Source organism: Glycine max, chromosome 12 (assembly GCF_000004515.6).
Source record: "Glycine max cultivar Williams 82 chromosome 12, Glycine_max_v4.0, whole genome shotgun sequence".
Taxonomy (NCBI): domain Eukaryota; kingdom Viridiplantae; phylum Streptophyta; class Magnoliopsida; order Fabales; family Fabaceae; genus Glycine; species Glycine max.
The window spans coordinates 5,277,817-5,293,532 of NC_038248.2; the positions used below are offsets into that span (position 1 = coordinate 5,277,817).

General features: G+C 31.3%; 2 protein-coding genes across 2 annotated transcripts; both read right to left on the bottom strand.

Annotated features, from left to right (window-relative positions):
* Window positions 1-1,537: 1,537 nt before the first annotated feature.
* On the bottom strand, window positions 1,538-3,745 carry LOC100797804 (LOB domain-containing protein 1-like). The gene is made up of 2 exons (NM_001317549.2): window positions 3,252-3,745; window positions 1,538-2,330 (listed from the first exon to the last, which is right to left on the bottom strand). The coding sequence occupies exons 1-2, from the start codon at window positions 3,492-3,494 to the stop codon at window positions 1,965-1,967; spliced, it is 609 nt and encodes a 202-aa protein (NP_001304478.2). The 5' UTR covers window positions 3,495-3,745; the 3' UTR covers window positions 1,538-1,964.
* A 6,741-nt stretch (window positions 3,746-10,486) lies between these two features.
* Window positions 10,487-15,138, bottom strand: LOC100798336 (tetraspanin-3). Its single transcript, XM_006592164.4, has 2 exons — window positions 14,410-15,138; window positions 10,487-10,989 (listed from the first exon to the last, which is right to left on the bottom strand). The coding sequence occupies exons 1-2, from the start codon at window positions 15,031-15,033 to the stop codon at window positions 10,645-10,647; spliced, it is 969 nt and encodes a 322-aa protein (XP_006592227.3). The 5' UTR covers window positions 15,034-15,138; the 3' UTR covers window positions 10,487-10,644.
* Between the last annotated feature and the right edge of the window lie 578 nt (window positions 15,139-15,716).

The window sequence follows — 15,716 nt, forward strand, 5'->3', positions numbered from 1 at the left end:
AATTTACAAAGAAAATTCTAAAATTATTTTTTGACTTTATCAATTTAGTATTTAACACAATATTTTAATAGTATATAATAATCTACAAATAAAAAACATGTGACAAACATGTGTTATAATATTGGAGAATCCATGTAATTTTTTTTCTCTCTTTATATACATATATAAAAATGAATTATTCAGGAATTTTTAATGTCAATATTTTAAAGTTTAAATTTAACTCATTTGAGTAATTGAACTCAATCCTAAATTTAATTAATTAAATAAATAAATTTTATTGAACATTTAATCAATCAAATTCAAATAATTGATAAATAATTTAACTCATTTACATCTTTAAGTTGAGCGTCTGTGGAATTTTATAATCGCGGACAAGTGACAACGTGGGACATGGTTGCTGCTTGATAAAAAGATCACGTGCTTCACACGTGATTTGAAAATAGTTCCCGCAAACGCGTTTCAGGCCGAGAGACACATGTCAGCCATATGGTAACTCCTTATTTTCTCTTGGAGAGTAAAGTGTGAAAGTGACACATGAACTATTGAATATTCCTTTGATTTAATTTAATTTCTTTTTTCCTGATTCAAAGTTTCAAACTAACTTGATGTGAAACTAATTTTGTTCAGATTATTAAAGTTGGCCATTCAGCCATTGTATCGGTGTATTGTTGCATTTTTTAATCTTGTCAAAATTGAAAATAATATTAAAATTTATAATAATTTATATATTTAATCAATTGAGTTAACCTTTTTAATTATTATTATAACTTTATTACTTTATTCATGGTCTGAATCACATAACATATAAATATGTTTATTAGTAATTTACCATTTTTTAAATCGTTATTCAGAATAAGTTAAATAGCCAATCAAATAAAAAAGAATAAATACATAATTCAATAGTGTAAATACAAATTCAATCTATATAAGAATGTTTTTACTTGATTTAGTCTTTAAAAAAAGTCATAGAATAATTACTTAAGATTATAAATGAGACAATTTATTTATTTATCTATTTCAGTTAATATCTTCAAGGATCGATTTAGGTTATTCATTATTTTTTAGGGATTAAATTAGTACGTATTCAAAATTTAGGAAGTATTTTCTTTGAGAAGTTTTAGGATATAATTATATACTAGAAATAAAAGAAAAATGAGTAAAACACTAAATTGTCTCATATTTATAATTTTGAAAGATTATTCAGTAACTTTTTTCTTTAAAAATCAAATTTTGGGTTAATTTTTTTTTTCAGAGACTGAATTAGGTGTTTACTCGAATAAAATCATGCAGTTTTTCCAATCTATTATAATCTATAATACCTCACCCCCTTCTCACTTAAAGGGCGAAGTCGCTGAAGCGAGTCTAAAGGCCAAAGATTGATCTTTGAAAAGTTAAAGTATGAGCATGGAATTGTCATGTTAGATTAATCTCTTATTTTAGAGTTTATATAAGCAAATTTTATACATTTTCTAAGATATGATTTTTCTAAGTGAGAATGTCCATTATAAAATTATATGATAAATAAGACTTAAAACGTAACAATTTCCTTTCTCTTCAATTCCAAACAATTTCCTTTCTCTTCAATTCCAAATATTACATGGAGTAAAACACCATCTATTATTTTTAGGTTGATGTTTTTTGCCTAGCAAGTGATCGAATACATCTCCTAACAATGCATTTTTTATACACAAAGTTAGGAATCAAATTTGATCAACATGCTCAAAGGATTGAATGCAGGACCTTCTTACTAGATAGTAAATCATATTCTTTCCCTCCAAATTTTTCCTCATGCAGGGAATTAAATTAACATAATTGCATAAATCCTAGCTTAATTTGAATTAACTTTTTATTAGTTCTAATTGATTCGTTCAACTTTCTCCTTGGGAGACAATCATACGAACCACTTTGTGAATGTCTAACCGTATTCTATATTTAATTAATATTTATATGATATTGATTCTCCTTCATGTCCAAAGGGGCTGTTCCCATAGTGAGTTTAGGCTAGTGTTGTCCTCAAAGAAGTTCATGCCACTTTGATAGGCACCACCACTGTGGGGAGGAGTTGAAATGAAATCATCCACTAATTGTTGTGGTGATTCCTGTGGACTCTGTGCCATTTTCATGCAAATTAGAGCCACAAGATTGGCTTGCTGAATCTGCATGTTCACAAGCTCAGCTTGTGCCTTGGCCAATTGTGCTTGAAGTTCATTGATCTGCTTTTGGAGCTGGCAAATTGCCCCTGCACAACCATAAACAGGGTCTCTTATTCTTGCACTAGCCTCATACACCATGCTGGTCACTGCATCAGCTCTCTGAGACTCTGGAAGCTCCTGAAAAATAAATGCAAAAAAAAAAAAGTTTAGATGATAAAAAATGCCCAAGTTTTAATTTTCTACCCTTGAGAAAATACATTGGACAAAAAATATTTAATGGTTAAGAAAAATTTAGGTATCTGTTGGTTGCTTCTAGATCTTAAATTTCTTTTTAAAGGCTAAGACTTGGAATACAGGAGAGTGTTAATTAAGTATAACTACTTGAATGCCCACCACCAGGTATTCGTTAGAATTAGGTTGTTGAAAATGCATTTCCAAACTCCGTTTCATCTAATTAGGAAAGAGTTATTGACATTAGGAAAAAAAATAAAGTCAGGAGATTCGCATGATTAGACATTTGTAGGTTTCACTGCTAAAGTAGAGAGTTTTTTTTTTTAAGATAAAATATATTTTTAAGTTGTTATAAAGTAATGTTTGCTTTTACTTTTTAGTAAATAAAAATATCTCTTTTTACTCGTTATTATGTATGAAAATGTGTTATGTGGGATCTTTGTTTCATACATAAGAAACTAAAAAAGACGATTTTATAAAAGACAAAGACCGCAATGGACATATTTCTATAAAAGAGAAATCAAAAAGAAAATATTTTTTTAGAGATCAAAGACGAAAATTTCTATAACTATAGGACTGAAAATATAATTAATCTTATTATTTATTTATCTACACTTTGTCGACACTTTTGTTCATATGTCTTTGTGGAGAGGACGCTTTGACGGGTGATACAGGGAACTACAACTCAACAATGGAGGGATTCTTAACACTGTCATCATCGACTCAGAGAAAAAAAAGATGTTGAAGAGAGAAGAGAACGAAAGATAGATCGCAGATTCGAATTCCAGTTAACAAAAAAAAAATTAATAATACAAATAATTAATATTTGTGGATAAAAAAAATTGTTAGTATTGATCGTGTAACTACCTGAAGGAACTTGATGATGTTGCTGGCACCAAATACCCGGTGTGCAATGGTAAACTTGGCAGGTTCAGTTGGAGGAAAATAAGGTGCCAAGACACATTTCTCAGCACATCTTCTCCTCAAAATCTTGCATGCAGCACAAGGACTCATCACAACAGTAGGAGGTGAAGGTGGTGTTGGTGAGGAAGAAGAGGAATTAGTGGGGGAGTGAGAAAGTGGGGCAGAGGAAATGTCACTGTTTTCCATGTTAATTTTCTCAACTTGCAATTTGTTCCTTTGTGTTTGTCTACTTGTGCTGTGTGTTTTTTAGGAACACAAAGAGAAGAGAAGACAAGAGGGCTTGTTACATTGTTATTCGAAGTTAATCTTTGTGGTTTTTATAAGGGAAATGAGAAGCTTCAAGCCAGTATAGCATTATCACGTGGAAAAAATGATGTCACCAACGACGTGGCTGCTCGCGGTTTCTACTTCTTCGTTAGGTGCTGTGGATTTGGCTCATTGTGTATGAAAACTCTTAGAGTTTGAAAAAAACCGTTTTCATGACCAATTCTTCTGATTGTGACCCAATTTTGATCTTTGAAAAAAAAATAATAAAATTAAAATTTTCGTCACTATTAATTTCTTTCCATATGGAACCAGCTTTTGCATTTTCCACTGGAAATCTTTTGTGGTTTGCCTAACTTGTCTAGGAATGTGGAAAGTGCTTTCCCCTATAGATAGTTAGAAAAAAGAAGTCCATGTGAGTGTAATCGACATGTCCTCTTCAGTCTCCACCTTTGTTGGGCTTGAGTTGCAGCATACCCATAAACCACAAAATGGATAACATATTAATTGAAATTAGCCTGCTTAATTTTCTCTAGAATTCATAGTAATACAATTCTCCTTCCCAAAATTATTTTACGTGTAAAACAAGCAAGGTAACTGTATAAATTGGACACTACGACCTTACTCCTTCATTTGTTTGTTTTCGATTTTTTCCTCTTATTTTTTAACCTTATCATAGCGGACAACACAATGTAAAGCAGCCTCAGAGGACAAAGCAAAAGTAGTCATATTTTCTCACCATCTGAAAAATCTTTGGTTGAGTCAGTCACAATTTTATTTTTAATTTGCTGAATTGATTCAATAAATTGATACGGTGGACTTAAGTTTAGCTAACACTAACACAATTTGTGATGAAACTAAAATGTGATCTCATTCTCATTTTACATATATAATTTTATCGTCCGATGTTAAAAAAAATTAACAAATTAATAATTAATATACTTGATTGAAAAAAAAATAATCTTACTACCTCCAATGTTCCTAGTTGTGGGTAATGTAGCTAGCTAAGCAGGTTTAACATTATAATTAACTTGGTCCACACTATAAACTAGACTTTTTATGCTTGTGCCAAGTGGCTTAATTTTTTACATTATTAGTTAGGAACGGTTTGCTTAAGTGAGTTGATATTAGGGTACTTTGCTGCCACGACAGAGACAAGGCTATCTTTCAAGTTTCTACTCAATCAACTACTACGAAAGACTCTCTGTAATTAGTATCTGCTGGTAGAATATATGCACACGCTTCCTTGGGTGTGTGTGCTTGTTTGCATGTGTGTGCAAGTGCAAGGGAGTTAATTGGCCACAAGGTGGGGCAAGGTTGTTGGGGGTCGTTCAGCTCATTGGACATGGCCATGTAACAAAAAATGTTCAGAATTAGTAAACCAAATTATGAGTTCAAAATTGGCACCATAAGTGTCAAGCTAGAAAAATAACACCGAGAATTTTATTGTGAAAAACCTTCTCGTTGTTAAAAGGAAAAATCAAATGACTTAATTTTGTAAAATATGCCCACTCAATAAGATTGCAATAAATCTCTCAAATTCAATCTGGAAGAATGGTTCATAATATTTCCATGGGTAAAGTATTTTTTAGTGCCTAAATGTTTTAGAATTTTTGTTTTTAATTCTTGAACTTTTTTATTTTTATTTTTTAGTCTTTAAATTTTTTTATCCTTACTTTTAATCATTTTAAAAGGACTAAAATAAAGTACAAATAATATGCTTTAGGTTTTCACAATATGCTTCAAAAGATGTGTGATTTGAACTTCCAAAGCTATTTTTCCAAAATCTTCAATTCTTCTTCTTTTCTTACATAAAACATAAAAAACTAATAAAATTTCTTAAAAGTTAAAGGCACTAAACTTTCTCCTAATTAATAATTATATTAGCGTAAAAGTTATTAAAATAAAGTAAAATATAAGATAAATACTAAAATATGTAAGCATATAAAACATTTATCAATTAACAAGACTACTAGAATGTGGTGCTGGAGAAAATTCCAACACAAAAGGGTCTCTATGATCAAAGTCTTTAAGTTCCAATTAACCAATGTGAACTTTCAAATATTGATAATTAGTGTATAATATATATGGAGTCAATACTCTATTCTACAATGCGTAAAATATAAATCATAGGTCTTTAAGTTCTTAAATAGGTATTATTTAAGACTGTGGGATTCTAACTTATCTTCAAGTGATTAATTTTTCCACGACTTGGAAAATTTTAATTTTAAGTTTCAACTTTGCGGTGGAAGCAGTTGGACCTTTGTAATTTACAACATTTTTCTTCCTCAGTTGCTCTGTATAGCCCTCAAGAGTCTTCAGCGTGTGGACCTTAAGAAAAGAACATTAGCTACCACCACTTTACGGTTTACTCCCACTATAATCAACTCTTTTTTTTTTCTTCCCACTTATAATAAACATGTTCATATTAATGTTAAAGTAGTGGTTAATTAGTATAGACACAAAACAATTTGATTAGTTCATAGCAAGCTGGGAGGGTAAAATTAAAATCTATCTAGTTTAGGAAACAGATATAGGGGACTCCAATAAATGAGAGAGAGATAGAGACGTAATCACTCAACATTCAAGCTCGTGGCTGCATGACTTCTTATCATGTCCAAGATTTGTCACATGTGATGTGATAATTAAATAAATTAGCCAACTAGAGGGAAATATCCTAACTAAATTAAAAGATGTTAATAAGTGAAATATTGCATCTAATGTTCGAATGATTAGTCTCTCACAAAAAATATTTACATTTAATGTCTGATTATATCTCAAATGAAATTATCTCCGAAGAAAAAAACTTATGAAAAGAAAAAAAAAGTAATGAAAGGTTGCATCTAAAACCAGTCAAAGTTGCTGTAGTCCCTACCTGGCTTTCGTCACCATCACCCCTTATCCTGGCATGAAAGGAATGGCTCATATGTTGAATGGTCGTACTACAACATTATACAACATGTGTCCAGGAAATCTTTCATTGGTCTTAGATCAAAATAATTGAACAAAACTATGTCGTGAGCCACATGGTACAGAGACGGATGGGTTGTTGTGCCAAGAGGACCGTGATTAAAAACATTCTCTAGACTTGACCAAAACTTCCAACCAAAGCCTTGGTGGATAAATATTGACTATTGACACACACACGATTGAGTTGTGCACCACATTGATGTGCGAGGATCATGACACATAAGTTCAAGGGAATCATGAGCGATTATGCTTCGTACGCATAGAACACTTATTTCACGCAATCTTTGGAACTGATGAACAACGTACAAATAAGTTATTGTGAGATGAATGGGGATATATATTAATTGAATATTCTTGGATTAACTAGTAGAATCGTAAGAGTCCACTTCATATAAATATCAATAAAATATCTATAAATAACATATCAATTAATTAAACATTTCCGTAATATAATAAAGCAAAATAGTAAATCATAAATTTCATAATACTTAAATAATCAAGTCTAATAATGCATTATTACTCTAAATTAGTTGCAGTTACCTACTCAGACCACCGATAATTCTTTTGATTTATGATTTCATACAAACTACTCAAACCACTAATCACTAAGCCGATCCTAATGGTTACTTGGACTGATAAATAGAGTAATAATCCATCTTTCTTGAATAAATACATAGTTGTACAAATGCATGGACTTACCGGATTGAAGGATCAAGAAAAAGCAAAGACAATGCTGAGACAATTTTTCACTCTCTATGGTCTCTACAATTATCTTCAAGTGAGTCATGTTGGCACTGTCATTGAGATCCAAAGTTAAAAATCCCTTAGGAGATTAATTTAGATTAGCTGATTAGGTTTTTATAGTAAATTTTTTCATTTGGAAATCAATCACTAAATTTATTTTTGCTTTCATTTGGAAATCAATCACTAAATTTATTTTTATAGTAAATTTTTTCATTTGGAAATCAATCACTAAATTTTTTCATTTGGAAATCAATCACCAACATTCAAGGTCAAGACAAAGTTGTTAATTAGTGCCTCAAGTCCAAAGTCATCAATCAATGTTCACCGAAAAACAGAAAATCAAAGCCCTGTTGCAGAATGACATGTTATCGTTATTCAGCAATTTACAGCACGTAAAACTCACCCATTAGAATTACTTTAGCAATCGCTAACTAGATTAGGTAGACTAAACAATCAATAGTAAATAAATTATCCAATAGTAAATAAATGACATGATAATATCTTTGTTTTTGAATGTTGACTACATAGATATTAAGTGATAATATCTTAGTCATTCATCTTAAGTAGACAGCGTTTACACAACATGCAACAATAACTTCACTATATGAAAATGTTACCAAAGGCTAATATGCGAATCAAAAGCTGCATCGTTAAGCGCTTAAACAATTTCGGAAGATGCTAATACAGCAGCAATTGATGAAGAGCTACATATAAAAGTAAAGTTCCCCATTCATTCATATGCTTTCATTGTTAATTATTAATTTATTTATAGCTCTTTAGACAATGACTTCAAAATCAAAATCAAAATCACCTTGTGTGAGTTGTGAGCAAGACTCCATTCCCCCTTAAGTTTGTTTTTTGAAAATGCACAAGCACATTTGTTTTTGAACCTGCACTGCACATTGCACAACAAGGATTCATCTTGCAAAAAGCCACCACACTTCCCCTTTTTCCCTGTTCATTCGACAGCAACCTCAACACTCTTTTGGGGTCTGATAGAGATGGGGTCTTGCTGTGGTGAAAGTGCAGATAACATGCAAGTGAGATATTAAAGCTATAAGAACTTTGTACTTAAGCAGTAGCATTCAATTTGAGTCACAAGATTTTTAAACTTTAAATGATTATAAACAGTCGAAATTCAACACATTCCAAAACAATTTTGTAGTGATTTATCAGGAGCCAGGACACACTACATGACCTTTCATATCTCTTTCTGGTCACTTTTACTCCACAAGTGAAAGTATCCCATCCAAAATCATTTTCCACTTTCCCTACCTAGCAAGTTTAACGACCTAAAAACTATCTGTAAATACCATGTTTAAGAGAAGTCAATAAACAAATCCAAAGATGTTAAACATTTGGCCATATCTTTACATGCTTGATGAAGGAGGGCAATCCAAAATAAAACGTAATAGAAGGTTGCTTTATAGTCTAAAGTTAAAAAAATTCATTTCAGGGGAAAATGAAAATGTAGATAGTTATTAATAACTCAAAGTAGAACATCCCACAAACGTAAGTTTTTATGTCTTGTTACAAAAATTTGTGGCATTTACACATAAAACTACATAAAGCCAAAAAAATCCATACAAAGTACATATGCTCAAATTATGCTGCGAGAACCATCCAAAAGACTAAAATTAATGTTAAACAAACACTTCATCTTTTATATACATAAAAGAAATTGCGAGAAATATAAACTTTCAGAAGCCAAAAAGAGACACTACAAGAGCACATATTGTCAGTACCATATACAAAGAGGAAACACAGATGCTTACTACTGTTATCTATCACCTAGCCAATTCAGGGAAAATGAGGCTGTCTGCAAATGTTTTCTCAATATTTGAACTCTCATTGTAAATGAAGTCCTGAAGAGTGAAGACTAATCATTCTGATACACTTACACTTTAAGCTATTTATTGCTTAAGCAATTGCCATTGCTCCATTAACCGTTATTACAGTAGGAACCTTGTAATCCATATCCTCTCAGAGACACCAGCTATGGAATCAGGACATGAGATTTTTCCCAAATGCATGCAAGACCAACCCCGCCAGCACACACTCACTAACTTATACAATGATACCATCAGGCTTGTCCAAATTGAATGATGTCCAAAACATTTTGGGTGTTGAAAGGTTCAAAGTATAAGCTTACTTCACTCACACTATGAATTTTAGCATTCTTGTGTTGTGTTACACACTTTAACTTGCAAGCATTTCCTATATTTTATAAGCTTACTTCACTCCCGTTACGATCATTAGGCCGGAGTTATAAACATTAGGATTTTTGTGTCCATTTATAGTTTGCCTTGAATAAAAACATTTCCTATATGTTATAAGCTTAACTCACTCATTCTAAACATTGGGCAAGAAGTTAAATTAAAAATATATATAATCCAAATTAAATGTACCTAAAAGTGTAACTAAATTAATTTTTCTATAAATAATACATTTAATTAATTCATCTAGTAGACTAGGAATTGTTATAAATCAATCTTATTCATGTTTTAAATTAAAAATATTAGATATTTTATTAAAAAAATGGATGGAGACTGGAGAGATTAATCTAGTTGCATCACGTTAACTCATTTTCTTAATAGACTAAATGAAGATCAAAACTTCTTGCACCTCATTAAAATCAATCAGCATCTAATTTGTATTCCTAAAAACTCAATCCAGAATGTATTTGGACTTTTCAGAATACAAAGGGAGTGTTAGTTGATTTTAAGGGGGTGGATGAAGAACTTAGTAGATTGAAGACTTCAACTCACCCATATTGTAAACTATAATCTTCTATTAAATATTTTCTTTTAAAAAAAGTTGCTAACAACACACTTTTTTTTTTTTTTTACTTTATAATACCTTTTATTATTTATTAAAATTTATTAAAAATTACTAATTTTATGAATCTCGCTTATTTAATAATATACATAATTTTGTAATTCTTAATAATTTTTCAAAAGCATATTAAAAAAATATTACTAACACCTCTCTTCCTCTGTGAAATTATTCCATCCTCGGCACTACATTGAGGAAGGCACATGAATTGAAGGAAATGGGCTTTGCAGAGTTGCAGTTGTTACGAAATGCATTGCAACCCAATTTTTGCATTCCTTCCACACCTTGCAAGTGAATCCGGTACTAATTCCAACATAACAAAATCAGTATCTTCAAAGCAATAACAGAAGTTGCAAAGTAAGCAATAATAATAATAATTAAATACATTCAGCCTTTCAAGATTAAAACACGTCACGGGTGTTTGATACAAAACCATGAGAGCAACCTAGTTACAAGGGAGAAAAAGGTCCAAAATCATAAGACAAGTAGCTGAAATTAACGTTTTGGCATCCAAATAGTGCCACTAAAGATGAAAAGCACTAGGTTGTGCCTTTGTCATCCTTGCTTCACCATAGGGCTCATCGTTATCCATCTTGCGGTTGTTTCTATATGCTGCATAAGCAATTATGTAAACAATCACAAGGATGATCATAACAACAATGTTGATCACTGAGACCTTCCTCCAACTCTTCTTGAGACTTGCCAGCACACCAGCCTTGCAAGAATCACAGGCATAGCAAAGCTGCTCTTGGTCATTGCTCCACCTTGTGCAATCTGCGTTGGTTCCCATCAATCCTGATCCTGGGATCCACACTGTCTCATTCTGATACACATATCCACAATCTGTTGGGGGCTTGCAGCAACCAGACTATAACACAAAAGAAAACATTAATTACTTCGATAAATTTCTTGATAAATGGGTTTAGCAACAACATATTAAGGTCAATTTAGTTTGACAAAAAAAAAAGCTAAAATAGTTTTTGATCGCTCATTTTATTTTATTTTTAGTTGCAATTTGATCTTATAAGTTTAACAAACTTAATTAGCTCTGGTTTTTAAAAGTGTTTCTATTAGATCAAATTGATTCTTTGGTCAATTTCTTTTATAAAAATTATGCTAGTTCTGATTGACTTAACAAACTCTCCTATGATGTGACTATTGACATCTCTTATAATGTATTACATATTATCAAGTTAACAATGTTAATGTGATAGATTGATGGAAAGACTAACTTAATTTAACATATATATTTTAAGAGATTAAAATAAAACCTTTTAAACATGATAAACCAAACTATAAAAAATAAGTAAACAAATAAATAAGAGACTAAAAGTGTATTTTTAGTCCAAAAAAATTATTAAAGTGTTACTTTATTTTTGTTTTTGTTTTTTTATATAAAAAAAATCTATTAATCCGGTTTAATTAAGTTTTTTATATGGGGGTAACTGTGCATACAGGAGTGTTTTGAACAAATAGAACCTTAACCCCACCTGTTGTTCTGTTCTAAGTTCATGAAAATAGTTGCATGAATATTTTGTGTTTTGAAAAAGAAACGATTTTGTATTTGTCTTTTATTGTTTGTATCTGGTTGCTGTTAAACTATAATTACCCTTTTTCTTTCCCCTAGAAAAATGTTATGGCATGAGCATGCATTCAAAAGTTACTTTGTTTAGTGGAACGGATAACATGCGGACCAGACACCAGCCTGACTGAGACCAAATTGTCTGTGTCTCGTCTACCAATTGGAGCAAAACACGAAACAATAATTCGATAAGGAAACTGTCAAATCATTCTAAAAGATCAAAATATCAGTTACAACATGAGAAATCAACACTTTGAAGTCAGAACCTTAAATCATAAAACTATTGACCATATAAGTAATTAAAGTAAATGTAGCTATTACTTAGCATAAAAAAGGGCAGCTATTACTTTTTCTTGTTACATAGTTAGCTACACATATCTTTACCAACGAGATTCTACAATAAAATGTCAATTATACATCATGTAACGAAAAACAATGTCAATTTTATATGACTATTATTTTAAATAAAATTTATGGGCATAATTAAGAAATTTAACATATAAAAACACAATGTACAAATTGCATTATTGAGTGATAATTAGGTGTATAAAAATGGTCAGGAAGGATTCTTACTTCTACGATTTTGTCCCACCAGCCTCTTACACATGTACTGTACCCTTTTTTTTTGGTGAAAACATATGTACTATACTAGCAAACAGAAATGAGAAAGAATATCCCACTCCAACCTAAAAGATAAATCATACGGGCACAAGAAAATATAAAAAGGGCCACCCCAGCCATTCAAAGTTTAAAAACGTATCCTAGAACATTCTTATGTGAGTTGAGGGAAGCTTGTAAAAACTATAAAGGAGAAAGCGACAACTTATTAGGTTATATGTATACATCAAGTATGCCCCATCCAAAAAAAGTAACAGGTGTAAATGAAGCCCAAAAAGAAACCAAAAAAAGTAAAAGGTGTAAATGAAGCCCAAACAGAAACCAAAAAAAGTCAATAATTCTAATTGACTATGCATATAGTCGGCAATATGATTATCATGCTTAATTAACAAGAAAGAGAAAAAAAGTTAGGAATATGGACAAAAACAAAATTAAAAAAAGGTAAGATCATTAAGCCACCCATAAGTTTCAAATTCCAATACTTTTTTTTAGTCCCCGTTTCAAACACAAAATTTCAAATCATATTTTAAAAAATTAATTACACTACTACTATTTCATATTATGATATACAACTAACACATCTCCTCCATTCAAATTAAGCAATTATCACAAACTATAATTTCTTTGAAATCATAATTATGTTTTATGAATGCCATTGTTCAGTCCCCTAATCCCATTACTTATCTGCAACGTGGGCACCGCTTAATATGGTCCTATCATAGATAGTATCAAGATAAATCACTGTCTATTTGTCATTACTCACAAACCTGTTCAATAGTCTCCACAAAATAAAATCCCTTCATGACATGTTTTAACGTTATCACTCTTTATCTGATGTTACACTATAGAGTATAGAAAATTATGTAAAGATCAAAGCAAAATATGTGAAGATGACACATTTGGTATCTGGTTGTGATGCCACGATTTCCAAAATAATGTCCATCAATTATCACCGCTATACTAACTATACTATAGTGGTGCCATATTTTCTTTTCTTTATTTGTCCCCCGTTAGCTTCGGTTGCAATCAATTGGACAAACAACCACAAGTTACGGGAATTGACGAGTGAGAACCCATCACCCCCACATACCCATTTAATGAAACATGTACTTCATTTCCTCCAACTTTGTTTCTCTATGAGTACCCATACTTTCTTTTAAAGCACTAAACAAAACTTTTCCAACCCCCTCCACCCTTTACTTAATTTCCTTCAAGTTTGCTTCTACGACCCATATACTTTCTTTAAAAACACTAAACAAAATAACTTTAAAAAAAAAAAAAACTACCCCCCCCCTCCTTCCGTATAAAAAAATACAAAAGACGATTTGTCTCTAAGTGGAATGATATAGCATACATCAACTTAATCTCTAATACAATCATTGATCTAAATCAATCATTGAAAATGTTAACTTAAAAAAAATAGAGATTATAGTGTCCACATTTATAAAAAAGAAATCCATATTTTCCTTTTCCATTTGGTGTGTATAATCTTGAAGGATTAAAGGATTATTTTTTTAAAGGACCAAAATATCTCATTTTTTAGTATACATCCATTTAAACATTAAAAAAAATTAACGTGACAAAAACCCCAAACGCACTTCCTTAGGTCAACTTTAACCGAGTAAGTCTTCCGAGATGCTAAAAATATTTTTATAGTATACATCTTATATTTTTCTATAATACTACACCAATTGTTTTTATTATTTCAAGCAATTCAGTTAATTTTTTTTTACTTTAATACATCAATTTAAAAAAATTAAACAGACCTCACAACTTACTCCATAAGTTAAGAATTTTATAAAGGACCTATACAAAAATGTAAATAACTGCAATTCCTCTTCCCAACAACCGTTCCTCTTAAATGATAGAATAAATTGTGCATGTTGTCTTGTTCTTAGAATTGCTGTCAATATGCTTATTAAAGAGTATTAACTTCATTAGAGTTGTCCTTCGGTTATGTATTATATGAGATAAGTTTATTAATTTTAATGATAATTATATATTATGAATAATGATTTGTGTGAATATAAAAATATTTGAGCATGTTAAGGTGGTAAAAGAAGGAAATAAAAAGAATGATTAAGATACCTGAATAGGCGTGAGGTGGGTGAGGTAGAACATATCAGGAGTTTGGGGCATCCCATTAACGGTTCTCCCCATCCTACCACACACTTTAGAATCCCTAATACACGAAGCAATCTTTCCCCAGTAGCTCTCACTCGCCACGCGCTCCTCCAACCACCCCGAATAGTCCTCGAGGTAGTACTCCAAGTACGCGCGGTTCATGACCCTCCGACCGGAGCCTTTGTCAGTGACAACGTAGGCGAATATGATGAACCCGATGAGGACGGCGATGACGAGGAACATGACGACGAGGTAGAGGCGCATGAGGAAGGTGTTGCGGTAGCACGCGCCGGCGAACCCCGCGAGGGACACGACCATGATGCTGACTCCGATGATGATGAGCGGCCACTGCAGGAACTTGAGGCAGTCGGTGTTGTTGGCCCTGCTGCTCAGCCATATTCCGCCACCTAGGATCGGAATCGACAGCAGGAACGTTAGGAAGTTCAGAAGACCGATCAAGTGGTTGCTTGTTCTCATCTTAATTATGGTTTTCTTTTCTAGTGCTCCGAACACAAGTAAGGGAGTATTTATTAGATGCAGATGAGTGTGGTGTGTAATTAAACAAATAACTGTGGCTTGGGAACGCATAGGGCTGTGGGTTTCCGACACGTGTTCATTTTGAAATTCCTGGAATGCCCTTGTTCAATGTTCATTTTGAAATCTTTTAAAACAATTTTGCTCTAATTTTGTTTTTCAAAAATGGTCGGTGCACTCTCAGTAACCTATTTAACATTCATTCGGTAAAGTTTAGAAGATAGTAAGTATGCATCAAACCAAATGTTAACCAATGGAAAGTATAAAATTATGTTGTTTATAATTTTTATAATAAATATTTTTTTTAATTGGTCTTAATTAATGTCTTGAGTGGACAGTAAAACTAATGTATTAATAATATAAAATAATTTTATACCATCTTTTAATCACAAAACTTTAATTTATTAACTTTATAATATTTATCTTAAAAATTTAGTTTTTAATTTGTCGGTACTCAGTACATGTTATTAAGCTCCGTGTGTATATTAAGTGTGTCTAATTATCAATTATAAATTATTGAGTATAATAAATTTATTGAATTTTATAATAATTAAATTAATAACTAATATTGTCCTTTAAATTTTTTTGATTAATTGACAATTTACATTATTAATACATTAAAATTAAATTTTTTAACATTTTGTGAGAGAAAAAGAAATAGAAAAAATAAAAGTATAAATATAAAAAATGAGAATAAAAATTTATATAATTTTATCAATCAAATTAATTTGGATCAA